Source organism: Malaclemys terrapin, chromosome 17 (genome assembly GCF_027887155.1).
Source record: "Malaclemys terrapin pileata isolate rMalTer1 chromosome 17, rMalTer1.hap1, whole genome shotgun sequence".
Taxonomy (NCBI): domain Eukaryota; kingdom Metazoa; phylum Chordata; order Testudines; family Emydidae; genus Malaclemys; species Malaclemys terrapin.
This window is the reverse complement of record NC_071521.1, coordinates 13,270,333-13,295,870: the sequence shown is the minus strand read 5'-3', so window position 1 is coordinate 13,295,870 and position 25,538 is coordinate 13,270,333. Positions and strand designations below refer to the sequence as shown.

Genomic DNA, 25,538 nt, shown 5'->3' with positions numbered 1-25,538 from the left:
GCGTTCCCATAGTGACACGTCCCGGCTCGCCCGAAGGGGGCGGGCTCTTGTGACGCCGCGACGAGCCCTGGGAGCTAATCGCGGCGGCGAGCCGGGGTCACGGGGGGTTTGAATCGCCCAATGGGGGAGCTGCGGGCAGCGTCCCAGAAGCGGACCCGGAAGTTCGGCGGCGGGTCCCGCTGCTGCTGCTGCTTGTCCTGCCCTTGCTGCTGCCCCCTGCCCCGTCCCCCCTCGCCCCGTCCCAGGGGTCTCCATGGCAGCAACAGCAGCAGCTACCGCCGCCTGGCCGCCAATTTCGAGGAGATCCTGAGGCGACAGCTCCGACCCCGGCTCGGCCCTGCATGGTGAGGGGGGCTGAGGGGACGGGACTCTGGCTGAAGTGGGATCTCGGGGTCCCCTAGCCCCCCCAGGCCTGCTGGGCTAGTGTGGACTGGCCAGGGGCACGGGGGTCCCCACAGCCCATGCGGTGCAGCGGGTCACACCCTGCGGGCGGCGGCTGCTCTCTCACATCTGCCCCTCAGGGAGGGGTTTCTGTGGTGTCTGGGACGTGCCCTTTGCCTTGTGACTTCGTCCATCCGCCCCCTAAGGACTTGTGAAGTTCCCCGGGGCCGGGCATTCCAGAAATGAGCCAGTCCCCGTCACGCTCCGAGATCAGGAGATGGGCTTAACAGTCAGGACGCTTTTACGATTGTTCAGGCTTCAGCGTTGCCGTCTTATTATTTTGAGCCTTTAGGGTTCATGTTTTCAAGCCTTTTTCTGCAACCATAAGGGCTAGATAAACTTAATTGTTAAAAAGAGATTCTTGTGAAATAAAATGACTCCAGAAGCTGGGGCTTTAGGAAAGAAATTCTGTGAGGTAAAGTAACAAGAGTTAGTAATAGTGATTGCTGTTGGACAAGGAAAGCTCCTTTATTCTTCTAAAATATCTGTTCTTGCTGGCGAAAACAAAATGTGCTGGTTCTAATGAGACGGTTAATATTGTTTCTAAATACACATCTTCCCAGCCTGTGGGTATTTGTTTTTTCCCCCCGTGTCTATAAAATATTTGTGCTAAACCTGTTCTGGTATGTTGTTTTCTTTACTTTTCAACAGACACTTTCACTCTGCAAATTTAATCATTTTAATGAGCCTGAAAAATCTCATCCTCTTCAGAATGATGATCGCAATCTTACTAATGTTAATTTACCTTGGGCATTTGGACTCTGCTTGATGTTTGGCTAATAGGTTTGGATATTACTACATTTATCCTGCAAGATTCTATGATGTCAATTATACTGAACTGATGCCAAAACTATTTTTAGGGTTCATCTGCATAGGAAAATTTATTGGCATAACTATAAAAGTAATATAAAACTACCATTATATTTATATTGGTGTAACTTCCTGTGTAGATGCTCTTATTTTGTAATATGAGTGTCCTTTTTTGGTTTAGTTTATGTTGCTTCCAAATTATCATCTTAACCCATAATAAACATCATCTATTAAGAATAACTATCTAGCCTCTTTCCACAGATCTATAAGAACCTTTGTTAATTTATTATTCTTTTTCCTGCCATTTATCCATGTAGTCCTCACTTCTTGCTGCTCTTCCCACCACATTGCAATAATGAGCACAGAGGGTCAATAGTGTGATGCATTTTGTCTAGTACTGTTTGTAATGGTTATTTGGCTTATATGAAACTGTTTTATACCATTTGAAAAGCTGTTGTTATGAGCATTTAGACAGTAGGAAGTATTGGTTTGTAGCAGTTCGAGACAGCAGTAGCGAAAATTGGGCAGGAGTAGTAAGATGATGATCAGAATGATTTGAGTTGAAGATCTAATAGTTTGTGACCTGCTAGAAACATTTTGGAAAAAGAAAGCACATATTGTTTTCAGGATCAGGAACATCTGGTAAGCACTGGTCCCAAACCACTGGTCAGAAAGAATCAAAACTTTGTCTTTTATGGCCAATCCACCCTGCAGGCAGAATCAGGTGTCTTACATATCATGCATCTTAAAATTAATTATCTAGCGTAATGTGTGTATCATACCTGAAAATCAAAGTACTTCTTTTAATCTTTTTATTTTAACATTTCTTGTGCAAAGAACGCTAAGGCACACTCTTTTGTTGAGTGGTTTTTAGGTACACCTCTACCCCAATATAACGCGACCCGATATAACGCGGTAAAGCAGTGCTCCGGGGGGGCGGGGCGGGGTTGCGCACTCCGGTGGATCAAAGCAAGTTCGATATAACGTGGTTTCACCTATAACGCAGTAAGATTTTTTGGCTCCCGAGGACAGCGTTATATCGAGGTAGAGGTGTATTTAATATGTTTGAGTCAGGATGTTACCTTTCTACTCGAGGGAATGGGAAGCTTAAGGAAACTAGCATCCTCTCCTACTAGTAATCGATTTAATATTTCTGCCATCAGGTGTCCCCCCTCCAGCAAAAACGAGATAACTGCAATCTCAACACAGAGAAAAGTGTCACAAGGAGCTGAGGATCTTATGCTAACTGTAAGTAACTGGGATTGGAATGATGTAATCCTCCTTTTTGCTGTATTCAGGTTAGTGGTGCTACTTTTCTTTTCTAAGGAGGAAACTTTTATAAAATACCAAGGAATTAAACTGTGCATTGATTACTTTGAATTTGTTTTCATACCTTGCTATTGTGTGTTAGGCACATAATTAATGTGGAAATAAAATACATGCATCATTTATGAGAAATAACCTGCAGAGACAAATATAGGCCAAGTCCTGCAAGCACTTACACATGTGTTTAACTTTAAGAACTGTGAGTAGTCCCATGGAAATCAAGGGGACTATTCAGAATGCTTAAAATTAAGCACAAGCATGTTTGCAAGATCAGGCTCATATGGCACATCTGATGGGTTCCATTTAGTTTTCCTAAATTCTTTAGTTTGCTGGTCAAAGTAATGGCCCTGTTGTAAAATTTCTGTTCAAAATCAGATGGTGTTGCTAATCAGATCCCTTGGCATGCTCTAAGACCTTGAACTCTGGTGACTCTTACAGACACCCTCTACCAATACAACACTATCTTTACATTGTCTGTACCATCCCTTGCCCAAACAAAAATGAAGGGCCAGATTCAGCCATGGTGTAAATAGAAGCTTATGGAGTTATTCCAGATCTTACACCAAAGCTGCATGTGATCCACAATGGCAGGTGCTACTGAAAGGAAGCTCAAACTGTGTCCTAAATACCTTAACCCATTTCAGCAATTGTAGCTGTCTGGGGACAGGTGGCTAGAGGCAGTTGTCCAGTTTGACTGGAGCGTAGGGAAATTTTATTATTTCCAGTTTCCTTATTCACAGGTTTCCTTTCATTGTATTGCCCTTTCCCGTTTGTTGGAGAAGAACCATGAAGAACCGCTCCTCATCTCCCCCTTTGCACGTTCACGTGGATGAAAACACCCCTGTCCATGTCCATATAAAAAAGGGTCAGAAAACAACACCTGCAAAAAGCCAGGTAGGAGTGTGTAGCTGGGTGTTTGTAAGGGCTACAGACCAGAAAAGTGAAGGGTCCTAGAAGCACCACTGAAAGTTCAAGGTCTGTTTCTACCATTTGAGGTCTGAATAGATAGATAGTAGGTTAGAGAAATAAGATAGATTGACTTCTTAACTGCATTCATTTCAGTGTGAATTTTCAGCCATACTTTTAAGTAATCTTAAAAATTGAAACTGTATCTCATATGGGTAATCTACGTGATTCAGTTTTATATTTACATGTATATAGTTGGGTTACCATTTGTACTTGTATAGGGCCTTTATCCAATGGTCTTTAAAGCATTTTACAAACATTTAGTTAAGTTTCAAACTACCTCTCCCTCTATCATGAGATGTGGAAGTACACCCTGACACCCTTTTTTTTGCTGAGGAAACCACACTGTATTTTACAGATGCTTTTTAGACACCTAAGACGTTTTAACTTTAGTCCTGCCCCAATTTAACATAGTTTTTTCTGGGTTAACATTTTGGCAAGCTACTGCCCATTTTCTGATCATCTGGAGGAAGGGTTGTTGGGAAGATGGTAGCTGGAAATCTCAAATTCCACCTGTATCAGGTTAATGAAAGATTAGATTTAAAAAGACTCTGGATTGAAGTCATCTGCTGGTGCGCAGACAGTCCAGACTCATAAAAGCTATCGTCTCTTGGGCATTGGCCAAGAGGATCTAGCAAGTAACCTTAGATATAATTGATTAGCAGGTAATGGTGGCTAGGTTTCAATTCCTAGTTGGAGCAGGTGAAATGCTCTTCAGAGGTCGAGATCATTCTTAAAATGGAAGACCCAAAAGGTAGTGAGTACTAGCTTATTTTTCTTTAACTGTCTGCAACAGTTATATTTTGCCCCCCTCTCAGTTGGTGTGTGTGTGAGATACCACTAGTGAATATTTGAATGAGGTATACCTGATGATACTCAGCTATATGCTTCCTTTACTTTTGGACCACCTGATCAAGCCTCAGAATTGTGCAAAAAGCATCTGCATTTTCATTTAGATAAGGAAGCTTAAGATCAACCCATGTAGGAGTGAGAATACCTGTTAGTCACAAAGCAGGGAAAGTGTTTCCAGGATCTTCATAGATCAATCCCCCAATCCTCCATTAATACATCCTGGCTCCTGTTTGTGAGTCAGGTCTGGGAGATAGGGAGGATCCACCTAGTTTGCTCTTCCTGCATAGAAATAGATGTTGTGGCAGTGCTTTTGTGTGTCTCCTCTCTTGCCCAGAAAGACTACCTTTTTCTCTCTAACCTTGGCCTCCCTTCTCTCCCATCTGTCATTCTGTCTGAGCTGGGCTTTCTTAGTAGGTCAACTCAAGCTATTACGACTATATGTAAAATTATATTCATCTAGGAGCATGGTACTCAGCAGTTAGTCCACCCAAGGCTCTCTCGCTTGAGGTTTAATAGGAATTGGGCTTAAGAACAGGAGATTCTTGGTTGAGGGACCTCTATTCCCACTTAATTCCTGTGATATCTAATGTTCTTCTGTGGTTGTCTTTAAGGTTTGGTTTAAGGTCTTGGCCTTGTTTTCTTATGCTCTTGCTCCTTGGAATGCTTTTTGTCCCAGTCCTCTTGATTTAAATTTGTCACTGGGCCTGGTTTGATTTATTTCATGTTTGTTATGTCCAGCATTCCAGGTACTGTTTTAAATATAGGTGCTTTATAAATTAAGACATTAAATAAACCAAAGAAGTGAAATGAAAGTAGGTTGTCACTCAAGTCCTGATGGAGTTTGCTTGCTTGCAAAATTTTACTCCTCAAAATGTATAAAAGGAGAGACCTGCTTTAACACCAACTAGATCTATTTTCACAGGGTAACCAAGGCCCTCGTTGCATCACAAGAGGCAGAGCTACAAGTGATGTCATAAAGGCCCTGGCTAACAAATAGCAAGAATGCTTTCATTTTGGCTATATGCTCTCCTATTTATGCAATAAGTTTTTCTTGTGCTTGGCTTTGCCTTGTTCCTCCGGCTGCTGACTCTCCTCTCTGATATACCATGTGAAGCAGTCTGTGGTACTATTGTAAGAATGATGTCGTGCCATTTAACTCTCACAGCATTAAAGGCTTAAATGATTTTTTAAGTCTTATGAGGTTTATTTTGTTTTTCTCTCTCTTTCAGCCGAAACACAAACAGAAAATGAAAGGGGATACTGTGAACGTGCGCCGAAGCGTGCGGGTGAAAACCAAGGTCCCCTGGATGCCCCCAGGCAAAACATCCATCCGGGAGTCTGCCTACAAGTGGGAGGTATAGCTGACTTTTGCTTTTTAATCGGATGGGTTGGACTAAGAGATGGTAGCTAGATTTTTACCTTACTGTCGGATTGGAGGGAGCAGGTTGGAGGGTGCTAGATTGTAGTTAAGGTGACCACTACCGCCTGGAAGTCATTTTAAACATCCAATATTTATCTCTGGCTTTTGGAAATCTATTTGTACAAATAGATTCTGAATGGGGGATTCATCATGTCTGTTTCGTCAATAGCTATCTGTCCCTTTTTCCTCTTTCCAACTCCCCCTCGATACCGCAAGGCTGAGAAATCCCCCTTCGTGTATTCCTTTTCTACTTTCCTCTCTAAAAGACCTTATCTTGGGGCACTTTTTATAGGCCACTATTGCTACTCTGTGACTGTCATAAGATTTCTAGAAATGAGTGTATTATGCTCCCTTTCCCACCAGGGGCTGAATGAGTTGCCCACTCCCAGCTCCTACTGGCTTGGAATTTGAACTCTGATTTTCCTTCATCAGATGATCAAGCTAATCCCTACATGTGCTGTTTTGGTGGATTTGGGAGTATTTATTTTTTTCCCCATTAAGAGCCTTTTACAACTGACTGAAACAGGTTGAAGTAGAGAGGATTATAGCCTGGGTATTTTATCTTGCCCTCATTCAAATTTTTTCAGAGATGTGATTCGGTCCTAGATTGGTTTTGGAGATGCTAAGGTTACAACATTGCGTGTACCTTTTAAAAAAGCCATGACTATTACATCCCCACCAGGGACCAACCCATCGCTTGGAAATTACTCCTCCAGATTCAGAAAAACTGCTCTCCGTGCTGCGTCTGAGTGACCTCTCTACAGACGAGGAGGATGCTATTCACAGCAAAATGAACAAATATGAGAAGAAGATAGATAGCCTGATGAATGTAGTGGGGACACTGAAGAATGAGGTGAGAAGACCATACTAAAGGCTCACGGGGGGTAATGGGGAGGGGCTTGCAGATTAGGCAAAGTGATACTGAAAGAGGAAACTTGGCAAGAGGATGCTAAAGACTGGGGTACAGTGATGAAGGGCAAATGGATGCTCAACTCCTTTGTTACATATCTTAGAGGCCTATATGAATGAGTTGAGAAGGGCTTAGCTACTCTGATGCGTTGTTTATACTAGCGTTGTCTGCTAGCAAGGTGGATTTTGGCTTTCGTTCAGTTTAGCTATATCTCAACTACAGATTAACAAGAGACTTTTTTACTTATGCTAAAATGAATCATGGAACATGGATGACTCTTTGTCATACAAGATGATGCTTTGCCTCAGTTTCCATGTCTAAAGTCTTGTTCCCACCAAGGTCCTAAACCTAAAAGATGTTCCTCCCTAAAGGTGAAAGTATTGTCTTATCACATGGACCAATAGGCTCTCAGGGTTGTCTTGTTGAACAGTATATTCCTCATGGCTCACTACTGGAACTTGCACTTCAGTGACGCCGTGTTATCCCATGTAATCTAAATGGCCAAGTACTTGTCAATATTTTAACAGCTGTCCCTTGAGAGACTGCATACAGAATTTGAAAGATTAGATTTAATGTGATGCCCAAACCCTCTAACAGGCCTAGCATGGTGAGGGCAGACCACAGGCATTTTCCTTTCTTTCAGCTTCCCCCAGAGCAGGCAATATATCCCAGTTATATTGCTATGTAACTTTGTGTGGTTTGAATTAAAAATCTCAAAACCTATAAGCAAAAACAGGACTTCTGAGTTAGACTATTATCATAAGTAGTTTGAGCCTGTCTGTGCTCCAAAAACAAAAGTCAATTACATGATAGGGTAACTCAAATGTCTAAACTCAAATAATCACACCTGAGGACAGCAGGGCTGAGCCGGTCCCTTGGCTTTGGAAACGTACAGCGGGAAGAACACACCGGTGAGGGCTCTGCCCTGTACGGCTAGACCGGCAGTGTATCACAAACTCTGATAAAATGACCCAATGAGCTTAAGCTGCAGCAAGGGAGGTTTAGGTTGGACATTAGGAAAAACTTCCTAATTGTCAGGGTGGTTAAGCACTGGAATAAATTGCCTAGGGAGGCTGTGAAATCTCCATCATTGGATATTTTTAAGGGCAGGGACGGTTTAGATGGTGCTTGGTCCTGCCATGATGTAGGGGACTGGACTAGATGATCTCTTGAGGTCCCTTCCAGTCCTATCAGTCTATGATTACAAAACAGTTGTCCTCCAAACCAGTTACAACATGGATTAAACGTAAATGGGATCTAACTAGGCTAATGTTGTAGATATAACATGGAAGTATCATCCATGTCACCAGTTTTAACCTTAATTAGTCAAGGGAACACTAGGCCCTTCTTCTATATTGAGTAAAGGCAGTACGTCTGGTGCATTGATTGAATTCCAGCGTAAGGTCTCAGTCTGCATTCCTAAATATCTTCAGCAATTGATCTGTAGCACCGTTTCTCAAACTGGGGTCTGCGGGTCTGTGAGGGTACCCCAGGGGGTCCGCCGGCTACACTGATTAACTCCTTCATCCCCACCCTCCCAGCGCCTCCTGCTCGCTGGGAGTGAGAGGGAGGAGCGGGGACAGGGTGCTCTCCGGGGAGGGATTGGAATCATGTCTGGGGCCGCCAGCCCTGCTGATCAACTCCTTCCTCCCAGTGCCGTGGAACAGCTGTTCCCCTGCATGCAGGAGGCACTGTGAGACGGGGGAGGAGCCGGAAAGAGGCAGGAAAGAGGTGGAATGGGAGCTGGGGCTGAGTGGAGTGGCTTGGGGGTCCGCAAAAAAATTGAAATTAAAAATGGGGGTCCTTGGGTTGCTAAAGTTTGAGAACTGTTGATATAGTATTCTTCGTCTACTAAACTGTTGGGGAGCATTGCTGTGTGCTGTTGACCAGCTGCTGCATTTCAGTGGTGGGGGATCTGAACCATCTGTAACACCGTAAAAGCACCTTGATTTGTGTAAAGCTCTATATACATAAAAATAAGATGTGTCCTCCTTAGGCCAAGATACAGAAGCGGGAGGAACAACAGCAAATGGCAAAGCGTCTCCTCGAGGAGCAGAAGGATGAGCTAGATGAAGTCACACAGGAGCTGGTGGAGACAGAACATGAGAATACCCTGCTCCGACGTAACATTGAGCGCATAAAGGAGGAGAAAGACCTTACTTTGTAAAGAACTTACTGTTTAACTCCTATGTGTACATGTACTGTAGTGATGTTTAAAGAGCACTTCTCTCCTTTATAAAAACATTAACAAATTTAATTTTGGTTTGCTCCCAGGAATATAGGGCTGAGTGGCACTGCAGAATTGGCATTCTCCTTCCTTATATCTGCTTCCTGCCTAATGGTGCAGTGAAACCCTCTTTCCTCAGTGTGACATTATTTTTCCCTAGGGGATCTCATTGTGGTGGTAGAAAAAATCTGTCTCAGCCTTCCTGAGGCAATTATTTGGAAGCAAGTAATGTTTTAGCTCATTCTGTTAGTCATTTTCACTGAGTGGGGAAATAGTCAAACATTCATGTTTGTTTGTGAGTCATCATCTCCCCTCTTCCCCCCATCACACACACTACAGTTTATATGGAAAATAAATCTCTGAACCTTTCAGAAGAGCTTTATGAATAATTTTTAAGGCTTGGGAAGGGCTTTGAGCCCTTTATGAAGGGTTTCTTTGAGTTCTAGTCTGTGTTCTCTCCAGTTTTTTTAGACTGTCCAGCTTCATGTTCAGCTGATACCATTTTAGAGGCTTGTTTCTGAGGTGATATAGGTTCTTAGGATTGTTGATATCTAAGATAAACGGTGTTGTGGTTTAGTATTTGGTGGGGGAGGTTGCTCTGAGATAACCCCCAAATTAGCCCCCTGATATTCCCAACTTGAGAGATGAGCTTCTAGCAAGCACAGGAGGATTGGTAGGGTCTGCTGATCCCCACCAAAACCCACTTCCAAGACCGAAAAATGGTATATTTTTAGTATTTGTGGTGTATCATTTTGTTTGGGAGGTTTTATTGGTTAACCTCTAATCAGAAACTCTAATTACAATGCTTCCTTTAAGGGTGACATTACCAGTGCAGCCTGGTTATTGCGTTTGGCTATCCATTCTTCTGATAGCTGTGTTCTTCTCGCAGAATGCAGAAGAGGCACTTGCAGCACGAGAAAGAGTGTTTGATGTCCAAGCTAGTTGAGGCAGAGATGGATGGGGCTGCAGCAGCCAAACAGATTCATGCGCTGAAAGATACGATTGGGAGACTCAAAAATGTAAGTGACGGCATAGTTCACTGTAGCATTTGCTGTACTGCCACATTGCTGTTCCAAGAGCTGTCCCAGAATCACTGATTCAGAGGTCGTCAAGGAAAAGTGGAGAGGTTTCTAGTGCTTGATAGGCCTTTGGGCGCAGAAGGTACTGAAATCCAGATTAAGTAAAATCTGAAGTCATTTTGAATTTACAAATGGGAGTTTATCAGCCAGCATCTTAATAGCCCACTGCCCTTTGTAGATGTGACAGTGATGATCAAGTTGTTTTGTTATGCTGTGTTTGTATTGTACACATGTCTCATACCAGACTCTAGATATTGAACTGCAGACAAATATGACCATGTCTTTCTTTTTTTAGGAGAAACACATGACCAGCTCAGATGTTAATACGCTGACAAGGCAAAAAGAGTTGCTGCTACAGAAATTAAGCACTTTTGAAGAAACCAATAGGACGCTCCGGGATCTACTTAAAGAACAGCACAACCGGGAGGTGAGCAGTGCTGCATGTTTAACTTTCCCTGATTTACAAGAGACAGCATGGTCTAGTGGACTGAGACCAGAACTTGGTGTCAGAACTCCTGAGCTCTAATCCCAGCTTTGCAACTGACTTGCTATGTGATCATGGACAAATGTTTCACCTCCCTCTGCCTTGGTTCTCCTAATTGTACTATAGGCCCTACCCCTCCCTTTTGAGGCTCAGATAAAGTTTGAACAGTCGTGTGAAGATGTTAAGAGGTCTGAGTGCTAGGCAAACTGCAGGAGTGATAATACTTCGGTGCAATTACTATTCCTACTGCAGCTTGTTGAAGGTGTGCTGCTTTGGTCAAAGGCAGGTCAGTGGCAAAGTACTTCCTCAGCCACCCATGATTCTAGTAAAAGGAACCATCAAAGGTTTGCGTTTGCCCAAAGTGGGATCGTTTGCAAGATCTTAGTTTGCCATTGTGCATTTTAGTATCCCCTTTGACTGGGTTAAAGGAGATGGGAGTGAGGAAGGGTTTCTGGGATGGGAGTTCTGAGGGGAAGAGGGTTGAAAATTAAATTTATTGGCAGGGTTGACACCTTTTAATGTTCTCTGAGAACTGCTGCTTGAATGCTGACGTAGATAGATAACTTTCTCAGGTCCATCTTAAATTGGAAGGCACATTTTCTTTGGGGTTAGGACATGGAGGGTGGCTTTGGAAAATGCTTAATGGGCTCTTGTTTGTTCATTCTCTTGTAGAAAGATGCACAGAAATTGATGGAGCAGCAGGGGTTGCTGCTAAAAAGGCTGTCTGACTCGGACGCAGAGAAAGCGGTAATGCAAAAGCATGCTTTCAGTACATGGGAAAATATGAGATTTACAGTTTATTCTTTAAAACATGGGTGACCAATAGTGATATATATTGCAGCGGTGCCATTGAGCCTGATGGAGAAAGCTACGTTGGCCTTTTTTTTTTTTTTTAAACACCCCTTTTTTTCCCCACTGCTAGCAACAAAGTCTCTCTTTCACTTAGGATCTGGGTGTTTGTCTTCCAGAATCTGAAGATGAGGCTACAGGAGAAAGAGAAGGAGGTGGAAGATCTCATCAGTCAAATACAGACAGAAAAGGTAGTTTCCCTTTTCTGTTACAACCTCTCCTTGAACACACACGAACCTTCAAAACTGTAACAAGGGTCTGGAATTCTGAATTAAGGCATTGCAGGTCCTGCTTTCTTGTGTGAACTGGCAGATGCCTATCTAATCCCCACATGGAATTGCTGATTTATTGATAATGTCCATCACAAAGACTTCAGGCAACAAATGTCATCTCAGGACTGGCTTTTCCTAGGGTGTTTCCAAGGCTGCTATTGCACACTTTGCACGGGAGGGTTTCAAGGGCTTGGAGGCAGAGAGCCAGGTTAGGTGCCTTGCTGCAGCAAATCCTGATGGGTGATCTTTTGCTGAGAACCTTCAGTTGCCCATGGCCTCAGGTTCTAATGTGCCCTGCCTCCCCCTGGTCCTAAGTACCTAGGAAGCAGATGGACACATGGCAACAGTGGTCAGGGTGGAGTGTATTTTGGCTCAGAGAGAATCCTTGCAGACTGGTCAACCAGGGTGATTGTGGGACTCTATGCCAGTTTAGAAAGAGGGAGATCCCATCCTGGTGCACTCGGATGGAGAGAGGGATCTCTGAGGATGCTTCAGGGAGATGGAGAGAAGGACAGGGCTTGTGGTAGTGGAATAGGGAATATCCCATTCATCAGCAATGTAATGCAGAAATACTTGTTTTGGGGGTGCTTAGAATTACTATAGTTTTCTGTAAACATTTTGTTCTCGTAACTCTCTGGACAAAACTGCTGGATTCCAGCAAGCCATGGCTCTCCCCTCAGAGGTTACACACACTAGCTAACCTGGGCAAATTTGACTGACATGTCTTGTCTCCCTGCTCCCATGGCTAAGAAAATAAGTCCCTGAGAGTGCTCTTTCTGGCAGTTCCTGTTATAGCTGCTGGTGTTTGTTGAAACAGAGGCCTGAACTGTTGCATGGTGTGAAATGTCCCATCTGCTTCAATGCCTGGGAAAACAACACTTGGTCCTGTTTGTTTCATATTTAGGATCAAGCGAAGACAGCATGCGAACTCTCCAAATCCATGGAAGCTGTGAGGGGTCATTTACAGGCTCAGCTGCGAAATAAAGAAGCTGAAAATAACCGTCTGGCTATTCAGATCCGGGTATGTTTTTGGTATTCACCAGACCATTCAAACTGATCAGCTGAATGCATTGAAGAGAGTGGCAGTCACTGACTGTTCCTTGCCGTGCCCATCCAATAATGAAATGCATAAGCTGGCATCACTTACGCCATTGCTGTACATTTTCTTCTGTAATTTTGATTGAGAACTAAAACTCTTTTCACTTGTATAAAGGGAAATCATAAACCTTTAAGGGTTAATTGTGTCTCCAAGTAATTACTTTAGATTTCCCCTCAAATTAGTTATGTTAAAGAGATGGTTTCTGCTGAACCATATATCAGGAGGGATGGGCAACTATTTAACTTATCTGGGAAAAGGAAACTCCTTTATCTGATTGCACAGAAGTGTGTTTGTTTCACTGTATCACTGGTGATACCTATGATCACGGGTATGGGACGACTTCCATATGAGGAGAGACTACAAAAATTAGGGCTTAGAAAAGAGACAACGAAGGGGGAATATGACAGAGGCATATAAAATCATGGATAGTGTGGAAAAAGTGAATAGAGAAGTGTTGTTATCCTTTCACGCAATACAAAAATCAGGGGTCACACGATTAAAGTAATAGTCAGACAGTTTAATACAAACAAGAGGAAGTACTTTTTTATACAAATCCACAGTTTATCTGTGGAACTCATTGCCATGGGTTGTTGTGATGGCCAAAACAATAACTGGGTTTAAAAAAAAAAAAGAATTAGATAAGTTCATAGAGGATAGGTTATTAGCCAAGATGGTCAGGGATGCAATCCCATGCTTGTAGTGATCCTAAACCTCTTGAATGCCGGAAGATGGGTGGAGCACCTCAACGGCTCTGTCCTGTATGCTCACCCTGAAGCTCTGGTACTGCCCACTGTCAGACAAGATACTGCTCTAGATGGACCGTAGTCTGAATCAGTATGGCAGTTCTTAGGTACTGAGATGAAGAACGTTGCTTTGGGTTATCTTGATGAAAGCTGTGTGTTGATCATCTCTGTAATTTTAAGAAAAAGGCTATATACAGGTATGTTCTTCTATACAATGAATTATCAAGACAGATGCATGTCAACCGAAAAGAGAGATTCCTATGTAGAACAAAAGGTTGCTAGGTCTATATCTACCTTGGAAAGCACTCAGGAAAGATGACTTCATTGCTGAGCAGAAGTATGCCACACATGGTGGAAAGAAAAGAATCTTTCCTTACATATAGCAATAAATATTGGGCCAAATTTGGACCTAGTGTAAGGATATACAGCTTTTAGGTCACTGGAATTGCACTTGCTTAAACTAGGTTTGCATTTGGCTCAATGTATTTAAATATAATAGAGTTCAGAGCTCACCTTGTTTGGTTCTGATGTGATATTAACCTTTAAATTCTATACTAAGACTAGAAATTACTGCTATTTGATTCTTCTTGAGACATAATTCCTGAGCTGGTTCCCAAGAGGTATTACCCTTATTAACTGGTCTTAAGACAAGAGAATGAGACTGAAGGCTCCTCTCTTAGCATATGCTAATACTGAGTGAAAAGGTTAAAGGATCTATCATAGCTTATAAATTGCACTAAGAGGAACCAGTTGCTGCCTTGGGAGTGAAATGTGGCAGCTGTGGTTATCAGCACACAGCAACACTACATGCTACTTTTAAGACTGGAAGTTTGGCATCTCAGCCCGCCTTCTCCACTGCAAGAATGGTTTTCAAGATCATTTTGCCTCTCATCCCATGAATTAAGTGGACAGAGCTACAGTAGGAATAGCAGACTGAACTGAGATTATACTAATGTGGACCACATTGATAGATGGCTTATGTCCACCCCTCTCCTTGGCTGCTGGGAGATGAGTTGACCCTTTTGACTGAAGATGATCTAGAATGAACATAGAATGTATTTTTTTTTCTTTTCCTTTCCAGAATCTGGAGCGCAGTGGAGCTCAGCATAAGGCGGAGGTGGAACATATCATGGAACAGCTAAAAGAGCTGAGGCAGAAGGGGGAGCGTGACAAGGAGGCCCTGAAGAAAGCCATACGTGCACAGAAAGAGCGGGCAGAGCGCAGTGAGGAATATGCAGAGCAGCTGAATGTCCAGCTAGCAGAAAAGGTAGTTGATCCTAGGGAGGAGGGAAAGAGAATCCTTTAGAATCTCTGTCTGTGTGTCTGCATATCCTTGACTTTTGATACCAGTCCCGGGGGGGGAGAGCTGCTTTATCTAATGACGTTTATTTTTGTACTGGGGCCTCAGCCCATTTGCCCTGCATTTAAAACAAAGCCTTTTTTCCTCAGCTGTCATGGTTCACTGCTCCTTCCTTTGAACAAGAGCATGAGATGATTTATATCATGTGATTAAACTAGCAGATCTGATCTTGTCCAGACTTCCTGGTACCTTTAGAGCCTGCCGAGGGAAGAGAGAAATGGACAAAAGGTTGCAGGGCCTCGCTTTGCTTTTGTACTTGCATGCTGGTTCAGTACTGAGCTGCTTTCAGTGTTATGCATGGAATTGGTAGTTGACAAAGAAAATTTTCATAGTGGCAAAGGGGAAAAAAGTAGGAGTAGAAAATGGGAATTTATTTTGGCAAAGAGAAAATCATTGGGGAAGGCAATTAGAGCAGAGAATATAAATAAATAAGACACCTAGATTTGCCTTTGGAGAAAGGGGATTGAAGGATATGGCAAAAGCAGGAAGATTGGGACTAGGACAAACCAGAAAAGCTCGAACATTTTAGACCACTTGTCCCCTTCCTGCTCTTCAGTAACTTGTGTTCTTTTTGGGGTCATCTCCTGTGTCCAAGGCCAATGCAGATTCTTAGCTATACTTTGCTTTCCTAACTACTGCATTTGTTGTCTTCAAAGAGGAGCCCCTCCTCTCTCTGCCAGTATGGCTGTGAGCTGACAGCGTCACTGGAAAATGTTATTTGGCAAGGATGTGGAGTGATAAAAGGAATTAATGTTTTGCAAACCTGACTGCTGTTGAGCAGAAGTACTATCTCCAGAGCGTTTGATATTTGTTGCTACCATGGTGTGTTCCACTTTGCACATCACTGTCGTCCTGTGATTTATTTATTTATTTATTTATTTATTTTATTTTTAAATTTTTTGGTCAGTCTCGCCTCTCTCATTCCACATCTTTCTCTTGTTTGACAGGACAGTTACGTTGCTGAGGCACTGTCCACTCTGGAGTCCTGGAGGAGCCGCTACAACAAAGTGGTGAAGGACAAGACTGACCTGGAACTTGAGATTGTTATGCTGAACAGGTAAGAGCTCTGGCGTGGGGAGCCAGCGTGAAAGGAGCTGGGACACTGGTTCAAGAAGGGACTCCTCGAGTCTCTAGATTGGACCATAAGTACTCAATTGAAAGCCAGAGTCAGTGTGGTCTAGTGGTGAGAGGGTCTGAGAGCCAGGAGGTTTGGCTTCTACTCCTGACTCCCACAATGATTTGTTGATTAAGTCACTTATCCCTGTGCCTGCTGCCCATTCTGTAAAATATATATATTTACTTGTCTTTGAAGGATCTCAAAATAGCTCACAATGAAAGAGACTATTTAAATGCATAATAGTTTCATTAAGGCTGATCTGTTTTTGTAGGGCTTGGGGCAAAAATTGTCAGTATCATCACAGTGCAGTTACCACAGAGAAAACTGAACATAGGAGCAAGAGGGGAAAGTACCATATTAGCAAGGGTGCCAAACCTCATGGGCTGTACGTGGCCCATCGAAGCATTTCATAAGTCCTGCAGCCTGCTTCAAAACAATATATTAATGGCCGATTCATTCATGTTTTGTTATGTTTACATCATTTTAATTTATACAAGTCTGTAAATAGACAATACTGTATATAGGTTGTTTCTATCTAAATGAATGACACAAGCTGAACTTAAAATTATAAATCAATACAGGTGACTTTAAATCTTATTAAAATATGTAGAATCTATTTGGCGCACACAAGGCTTGAGGTGCTTAGGTTTATGTGGCCCTCCTGTGTAATAAGGATGGGCACCACTGCATTAGCCTATACAACTCCGATATAATACATCAATGCTACTGCAATGAAATGCCAGCAGCCCAGTAACATCTGTGTGCCTGTTTTTCCAAAGGGAATGGAGCAGCAGAGGAAACCAGAGTGAAGTTTGTAGTGTGTGCATGCATGAGATATGGAGGGAAAAGGGGAAATAAAGAAAGGATGTCTTGTTCCTGAAGCTGAATTTCAAAGAACAAGAGACTTTTTTCTCTGTCATTTAATGGTTAATTTCACCTCCTGCATGGCAGCCGTATTACAGACTTGTTGGAGCAGCAGACCTCCATGGAGGACAAAATGCGGGAAGACAGAGATGCTCTGGTGGATAAACTGCACCGACAGGCCACTGAGAGCACATCTTTCAAAATGGAGAATGAAAGGCTGAAGGTCAGTCGAATATCCAGGCGTTTTGTAGTTGCAATGTTAGCATAAGGGAGAAGTTGTAGTGAGCAGCTGCTACCCCTGTAAGTACAGAGAAACATTATTCCTTTGAGCCCATTTGATGTCAGATCAAGTTGCATTGGTAACCTTAGTGGGTTGACTGTATTTTCAGTCCTGTGTTCCATTGTTTGACTTGGGTATGAGAGACTGAAATTTGTGAAGAGAGGAACATATAAGGTTTGTTAGGGGAGGGAAAGAATAGTTTTTTTTCTACCCTCTGATTCAGTATGTGGAATTGGAGACATGCTTACCTGCCTGGACTCCTGGATGATATATTGTCATCCAATTATACAGCTGGACAGGGAATAAAAACCATATCTATAGGGAGAACCACAGCCTCCAAAATAGAAAGATGCCTGACATCCTCTCCAGACACCTACAAAACCATCTATGGTATAGTAGGTAATCTACCTGATTATCCGTTTAAACAAAGCTTCAGTCCAAATAAATCAAGCATGACCCTGATCCAGTGGACACAGCTCATTTAAAAGTGTTTGGAACATGATGGAACAACTCTCATGCAGCTGTAAGGCCATGTTCTCTGCTGGCATACATTGGTGAAGCTCATCGAAGTCAATAGGACTCTGCCAGTTACACGAGCAGAGAATTTGACCCTTAGTTTGCACAGCCCCTGCTCTAACTTAGCTTAATGTACATGGGGACAACTTAGCCTGTTCCAAGCAGTGTCTTCTCCATTCAGGCTACCATGGTGCCAGTGGAGGAGAAGCTGAACCAAGCTCAGATGGAGGTGCAGCAGCTCAAGGCATCTCTCAGGAACTATGAAGGGCTGATTGAAACCTACAAGTCTCAGGTATTTTATTCAACCCTCCTTTTTCCCTCCCTCCTCACACACATTTGTTTTCTTCCTTTGCTGTTGTGGTTTATTCTCTCATGCCTTAATTCTGTTTGCTAGCTATCAGATTATGCCCTGTTCCATCTGTCGTCTTGCTTTTCTGGTTTTCATGGCTCTAATAAACCAAATTTATTTATGCAAAAGCTTTTATAGGTTATTCTGTTCAAATGGTAGCCTGTAGGCTGCCACCTGCTGTATTCTGGACTGTGGAAAACTTGCTTCACTCTGCACAGCCTGATCACCCATTCTGTTAGCAGAAGCTGAGTCCATGTGTAGCGATCTTGCTAAGAGACCTGGGTTTTGGGGTGGTGATAGGGAGGAAAGGCACAAAGAAGCAAAGGGGGAAATCTTCGGAGGACAGCACAAAGAAGGGTGAGACGGCTATAAAAAGTACAAAGGTGGAAAAGCTCCAGAACTTGGAATGGAGGTGTCCAGAGGTTCACAAGAATCCTGCTACTGGATCTCAACAATTGTAATTGTGCCAGTGTGTAGCAATCTGTGGTTGAAAACCCTAACATAGTCGTGTGCCAATTCTTTCTGTGCCCAGGTGATGAGAACCCGAATGGAAGCCGATGAGGTGACTGTGAAACTGGAGCTTTGTGACAAAGAGAATAAGACGCTAAAAGATGAAATGAACAAGGAGATTGAGTTGGTAATTATTCCTCTAAGAAAACCTGGACCATTACATTGGTACATGGCAGCCACTCAGGGCTGCACTCCTTCCTTGGCATAGTGGAAAACAAATGTGCTTGGACTCTGAGGGGAAAAAAGATGTCCTCCAGACAGGTTTGCCTTTTCCCCCAGCTCAGCTCAAGGGAGAATGGAAGTGCAAACTAGTATTTATTTTGCCACTTGCATTGAATTTTCAGAATGTCCCATGAGGGGCCTTGTCAAATACATAGGGTCCATTTGAGGTGGTGCCCTTCACTGGGGAGAGGGTTGTTCAGTGTCATTGATTCTGAATTGTGCATCCTGTCTTTCAGTGGTTGTCATGGAACAGTTGTTCTCAAGAATACTATATACATTAATAAAACTCAAGCGATTTGTAGCCATTCGCACCCTGTGGGAATCCCAGAATCTAAGTGAATGTGTCTTGGAATAGAGGAAGGAATTTGCATTACAATGAGCAGTTCCATTGTTGGCCAGGCATCTGAGATGCCCTTTGTGACAGTTTGGATCACAGAAACCCCCTTGGGAATTGCCAACTGATGTGCCAAGACTACTTTTGCCCCTGCTTTCCCTGCCAGCCTGGGAATCCAGCACCCTGTCTTGTTGAGCCAGACAAGCCAGTTTGCTCCAACATAGACCCAGGGTCTGAACCACATGCCCCAAAGCTGCAGACTTAATTGAAAGCAACGTACAGAAGTGTTCCTTTCTTTAACACTCAGATGTCCAACTCCCAATGGGGTCCAAACCCCAAATAAAACCTTTTTACCCTGTATAAAGGTTATAAAGGTTATACAGGGTAAACTCATAAATTGTTCGCCCTGTATAACACTGATAGAGAGATATGCACAGCTGTTTGCCCCCCCACCCCCAGGTATTAATGCATACTCTGGGTTAATTAATAGGCAACAAGTGATTTTATTAAATACAGAAAGTAGGATTTAAGTGGTTCCAAGTAGTAACAGACAGAACAAAGTGAATTATCAAGTAAAATAAAATAGAACACGCAAGTCTAAGTCTAATACAGTAATACAATTGAGTACAAATAAAATCTCACCCTGAGAGATGTTTCAGTAAGTCTCTTTCACAGCCTGGATGCCTTCCTAGTCTGAGCACAGTCCTTTCCCCTGGTACAGCCCTTGTTCCAGCTCAGGTGGTAGCTAGGGGATTCCTCATAAGGGCTCTCTTTGTTCTGTTTCACCCATTTATATATCTTTTGCATAAGGTGGGAATCCTTTGTCCTTCTCCGGGTTCCCACCCCCTCCTTCTCAATGGAAAATCACCAGGTTAAAGATGGATTCCAGTTCAGGTGACATGATCACATGTCACTGTAAGACTTCATTACCCACTTGCTAGCACACACGTATACAGGGAGACTTACAAGTAAAACAGAGTTACCTGCAGACAATTGTCTTGGTTAATGGGAGTCAAGATTCCAAACCACCATTAATGGACCACACTTTGCATAATTACAATAAGCCCTCAGAGTTATATTTCATATTTCTAGTTTCAGATACAAGAGTGATACATTTATACAAATAGGATGACCACACTCAGGAGATTATGAGCTTTTACAAGAGATCTTTTGCATGAAGCATATTCCAGTTACATTATATTTAAACTCATTAGCATATTTTCATAAAATCATATAGAGTGCAACGTCATACCCTTATTGCTGGGAAACAGAGATGCTCTGGTGGACAGATAGCACCAACCTACTCAGATTTATTAGCCCAGACTCTTCAGAAATGTCTGAAATAAGGTCACATGTTTCATTGTTTTTAACTGACCACTCTGTCCTTCCATTCCTCTTACCCCCATAGGCTCGGAAGCAGTTCCAGAGACAGCTTGCTGAACTAGAAAAGCTGCCCGAGATCCTGAAGATCACAGAAACAAAGCTGGCAGAATGTCAGGATCAGCTGCAGAGTTACGAAAAAAAGAACATGGACCTTTCTGCTATGATTACAGATCTTCGTCAGCGGGTAAGGGACTGGCAGAAAGGACCCACAGCTGCACTGTCTGCAAGCCGGGGACCAAGATGAGTTTCAGGTCGCAGGAAGTTCAGTCTTTGCCTCTGTACTTGTCTCTTTTTGAAATGATTAAAACATCTGCACTGCAAAATAAAGATGTGTGGCATGTCTTTGTTTAGGGAGAATAGTAACTTAGCTGGTGGCTTTCCTTGCTATTTCAAGGCTTTCTTTCAAACTGCTTAGATGCAGAAGCTTACTGGGTCTTGAAGAGAAGCAGAACCCAGAATGCATGGGATTTCATTCACTTCTGTCACCCAGATCAACTTATTGGTGGCCACTCTCTCATGATCATTCGCTCACAAATGTTGCTCTGCTTTTACTTTCTCCCCCTGCCTTCCTGATGCCATGCCAACAGAGGCCTTGAATGATTCTGCGGCCTATGTGCTTTGCTTTGATAATCCCATGCAAGTCATTAGCTTTCTCAGTATTTCAGGCTCTGAATTCTTCCCGGCCTTATTACCACACACAAGCGTCTTCTAATCTGTATGCTTCACTATGCTTGCAGGTGGCTGCTCTACTATCAAGCTCTTATGGCACCTGACCGCTCATATATGGTGTGGAAAAATTCTATTTCATGATGGGTCTAAACATTACCTGGAGGAACTACACAAATTTGACATGTAGCTTTTTGCTGTTTCACATACTGTTGCCTCCATTTCCCTCTCCAGGACTTTCCAGAATTGTGAATTGAAGGTGTTATAGCTGTGGGTTTCCTCCTCCCCAAGAACAGCACCCATTTTAGTTGGCTGGTCTTGGGTTTGTATTGACCTCCTACGTAAGGTCTGTTTTTCTGTCATTTTAGATTGAGCTCCAGGGAGACAAAATGGAAATGACAAGAGAGAAGTATCAATCTGCCCAGGAGGAGAACAAGCAGCTGATCTTGAAGCTAGAGGAGCTGGAGAGGTTAGAATATATAACTGGCCTGCTCTCCTTGCCTGACTTTTTTTTTTTTCCTCCTCCTCTCCTGACCCTTCTTAGTCCCTTTTTCAAGGCACTAAGGTAGCTGCTGGCTTGCTTGTGTATCTTTCCATCTCCCCGAGCCTTTATGCATTTAAGAGCCTTTGTAGAGTTAAATCAGAAAGGTAGGTGGTCTGGCCTGCATAAGTTTGGAATGCTTCTGTAGAGAGGATGTTAACTTCTTTAGTCAGGAAAACACCTCAGAAGGACTACTCCTTCCCCCATCCCTTTTTTTTCCCCTCATGAGCTTTCAAGTACTTCCTTGTTCTGGCCAGGTTGGAAATATGCTGAGACTGTCCTTTTCTATGTTATTCCTGGTCCCTGCTGAAATTTGGAATTGCCAGAGATGTGAGCATAGGAAAAATGAGAGTCTTCAGTCTGGTAGTTTGTGCTAAGTAACCTTAAGAAGAAAAATGTTCATGAAATTTTCTTCTGTGTGGGTCACTCTGAAGTCCTCTGCAGGCACACTAGAAAAATCAATAAGAACAAAGGGCCTGGTCCCACACCATTGGCTCTTGGAGGAGCTCCACTGAAGTCAATGAGAAAGGACAATCCATAACTGTCCACTGTGGAGTTTCTTATACCTTCCTCTGAAGCATTTGGTACTGACCACCGTCAGAGACAGGATATTGCATTAGATAGGCCACTGGTCTGATCAGGTATGGCAGTTCTTAACTTTCTGTATCTCAGTGCTTCTACACTCCTTCATTGGTGATGCTGTGGTGAGGACAGGTCAGTGAGTATTCTCAGTAGGTCCAGGCATGCCTCCCTATCTTGAAATTCTTTGATGTTAGAAGTGGAGTGCGAAACTCTGCTTGGCTCAGAGGTCCTGACCTTTTGAGGGGAAGTTGAAGATTGATCTGTCCCCTGACCAACCAGTGACCTGAGGGAGAGGCATATTGAACCAAATGGTATTTAATGATTAATAAAATTCTTTATCTTGCTGTCTCAACCCAGGAAACTAGAGACAACGGGTGCACAGAACATAGAGTTCCTTCAAGTCATAGCTAAAAGGGAGGAGTCTATCCATCAATCCCAGCTGCGATTGGAGGAGAAAACCCGTGAGTGTAGCTCCTTGGCTCGGCAGCTGGAGATGGCCATTGAAGATGCCAAAAGACAAGTTAGTAACTCCTTGTCAGAGTAAGAAACTGATCAAATACAGTGGAACTCCCAAACTGCAGGAGAGCAGGTTACTAGCTGATGGAAGGGGATTCCTCTACATTCCATCACCAACCTTCTAATTTTGCTTCCTCTTGCTGCATTATCTGTAGGAAGCAGAAGCAAAAAAATGAAGTTGGTACTTTGTCTCCAGTAGACACACACAAATGGAAGGAAAAATGCTAGACTCAAATGCTCCTTGTCTTTGCCAGAATGAAACAAAAATATGTCCAGCCCTCCTCTAGGGCAAAGGGGGAAGGAAGTTATTACCATAGCAAAAGCAAAGCATTTTGTATGGACAACACTCTTGCCAAAGCAAAAACTTTATTGCCTTGTTCCTACTTGTAGGTGGAACAAACGAGGGACCGAGCAGCATCTAGAGAGAGGGCAGCCCAGTCCAAGATGTTGGAGTTGGAGACCCAGCTGAGCCGGACGAAAACAGAACTAAACCAGCTGCGTCGGAGCAAAGAAGACGTGAGTGTTTTGGAGGGGATGTTGTTGATAAACTAGCAGCCTTGAAGCAGCAGGAAGAGTCCGTAATCCCATGTCCCATCAGTATGCTGAAGAAATTGTACAGTAACTTTGTTGTGGTGTATCTGTGTCTGCTGTGATGGTGAAACACACTAATGTGTTTGGTGAAGTATAAAGTGTGGAGGAAGATGTAGTTTTTGCCCCCAAGAGGCTTACAATCTAAGTCACATACACAGGGTCTGATTCTCGTCACTTATACTGACAGTTTGAATGGAGATACTCCTAATTTACACTGGTGAGAGGAGAATCAGACCCACCATACTGTTCAGACAAACACTACATCAAAAACCAGGAGAATGGAAGGGGTCCAGACAGTACAGGTGTTGCTACATCTAGGGGGGAGTTATTTTCCTCCCTTTCATCACCTTTGGATGTATGAGAGAGGGGCTGAGGAGTGTTTCCCTGCTAGGAGAAAGATTTTGTTCTTTTTGAAGGGGATCTTTTACATTTGGTCTCCCATTTTCTTTCCCTGTTTACTTTAGCCCTGGGATTGGAAGAGGGCTGACCTACAGCAGGTGATAACCTCCTGAGTTTCTTCCTAGAGAGTGGTTCCATTTTGTTTTGTTTTCAAACCATTAGTTAATCAGAATGTTAAGTTCCTGTTCTGATTGGCTGAGTTACCTTGTGTGTTTATATACAAGTTCATGTGTGGGGTTGGGACTGAGTGAAATGAGTGATAGACTTTGTGTTATGTGGTGTTTGTTGCAGTGACACATTGTTTCTAAAAATCCCAGAGAATGACAAGAGTTAAGGTTAGCGTGATTAGAATGAAAACTCTCTAGCCTTCAGCCCTGTGTTTTGTGTCTTCTTCATGCAGTCAGAGCGCCGATACCAAAGCCGTCTACAGGACTTAAAGGATCGCCTGGAGCAGTCTGAAAGCACCAACCGAAGCATGCAGAACTATGTCCAGTTCCTCAAGTCCTCTTACGCCAATGTCTTTGGAGAAAGTGCCTTATTGAGCTCACCTATCCATTCCCGATCTCCTCCATGATAATAGTTTCCTCCCTGTCCCTCTGCTATTGAGAGGTACAAAAGGGGGGCCAGATTTCAAAGCCATATCTTGTCCAGAAAACTGTTTGGGATTTCAGAGTCTGTGTAAAGAGAAGTCTTCCTCTCATTCTCATTGTCTGGGTGAGATGGAGCTGCAGCGGTGTACAACAGGAAAGTTGGATTGTTTTCTATTTGGGAATTGGCACTGCATCATCAGCCATGCCCAAAAACATCTGGGTTGGAGTATGTGGGGAATGCTTTCCCTTTCATCTCCTAATCCCCCAGTGGTTACTTCTCTTGTAACTAACCTGGTGGGCCTTTCAATTAATCATATTAGCTATTTTTTATTTTTTATAAGAGTTCCGTCTCTTCCTTTTCCGCTCTTCCTACCTTGTGTTCTTTTCTCACACGGCAGAGATCATGTTTGTTTTTAACTCTCACATACTGTGTTGATACAGCTGACCAATGGGGATATTAGGAGATAGTGCCACCAGTACAAGTGTGAACCCAATAGTGATAACTAAGTGACTGGAATCCACGCTGAGAATGGGTTAGCTCCTGATCAGCCACCCTTTTTTTTTTTTTAAACAATTTTGTACTGGGAAACAATGAAATTGTATCTTCTCACCTGATTCATGAATACTGTCTAATCCTTTATTATTTCTTGTGTGTGTGGTTGGTGTGTGTTAATGCTTCTAATCTGCATATTTTCTGGATGCCCTTTTCCCCCCAACAGCCTGATCCTGCATTCCTTGCAATCCCAGGGTCTGAGTCAAAGCCATTTGAAGTCAATGGAAAGATTCCCATTAATTTCAGTGGGTCTGGAATCAGGACCCCATTCCGAATACAGTGGGAGCTTTGAGTCAGCTGTAGGAAAAAATAAAATAAAAAGACAGACTTGATGCTTGGCTTTGCCCTCAAAGCCAGCCTGCACATACTCCTGTGACGTGAGGTCATCTCTGGGATGTGAAGGAATGTCAAGGTCTGTGGGCTCTACTGTGCCCTCCAGTAAGCAGCTGTTCTGAAATATAGTAAACATTCATTTCATTTCAACTCCAGCTGTTCGGCTGGGGGGGCTTTTTGGTGGTGGTTTTTTTAATTCTGTTTACATGAGATGCAGTCATCAGTGAAATGTTTGATAAGGGATTTCTAAGTTTCTTTTAATCAGTATTTGAGAGTTCCATTTTAATGTGTAACTTAAAAAAAATCCAAAAGGTGCTATGATAAAATTATTAAACTTCAGAAGTTTAAAATTGG

At 43.0% G+C, this 25,538-nt stretch overlaps 1 protein-coding gene across 3 annotated transcripts; it reads left to right on the top strand.

Moving 5' to 3' along the window:
• Nucleotides 1-120: 120 nt before the first annotated feature.
• Nucleotides 121-25,538, top strand: ODF2 (outer dense fiber of sperm tails 2). 3 transcript variants are annotated; one of them, XM_054007781.1, is made up of 20 exons: nucleotides 121-344; nucleotides 2,415-2,499; nucleotides 5,625-5,750; nucleotides 6,498-6,668; nucleotides 8,722-8,888; nucleotides 9,842-9,971; nucleotides 10,327-10,458; nucleotides 11,188-11,262; nucleotides 11,484-11,555; nucleotides 12,541-12,657; nucleotides 14,560-14,745; nucleotides 15,786-15,895; nucleotides 16,907-17,042; nucleotides 17,797-17,907; nucleotides 18,497-18,601; nucleotides 20,439-20,597; nucleotides 21,448-21,548; nucleotides 22,560-22,722; nucleotides 23,109-23,234; nucleotides 24,109-25,538. In XM_054007781.1, exons 1-20 carry the CDS (start codon nucleotides 121-123, stop codon nucleotides 24,280-24,282), a joined length of 2,670 nt encoding a protein of 889 aa, XP_053863756.1. In that variant the 3' UTR covers nucleotides 24,283-25,538. The 3 variants fall into 3 exon arrangements, with proteins under 3 accessions (XP_053863756.1, XP_053863758.1, XP_053863757.1); XM_054007783.1 differs by lacking the exon at nucleotides 121-344 and adding an exon at nucleotides 3,360-3,471 and having other exon boundaries at nucleotides 2,414-2,499; XM_054007782.1 differs by lacking the exon at nucleotides 121-344 and adding an exon at nucleotides 3,318-3,471 and having other exon boundaries at nucleotides 2,419-2,499.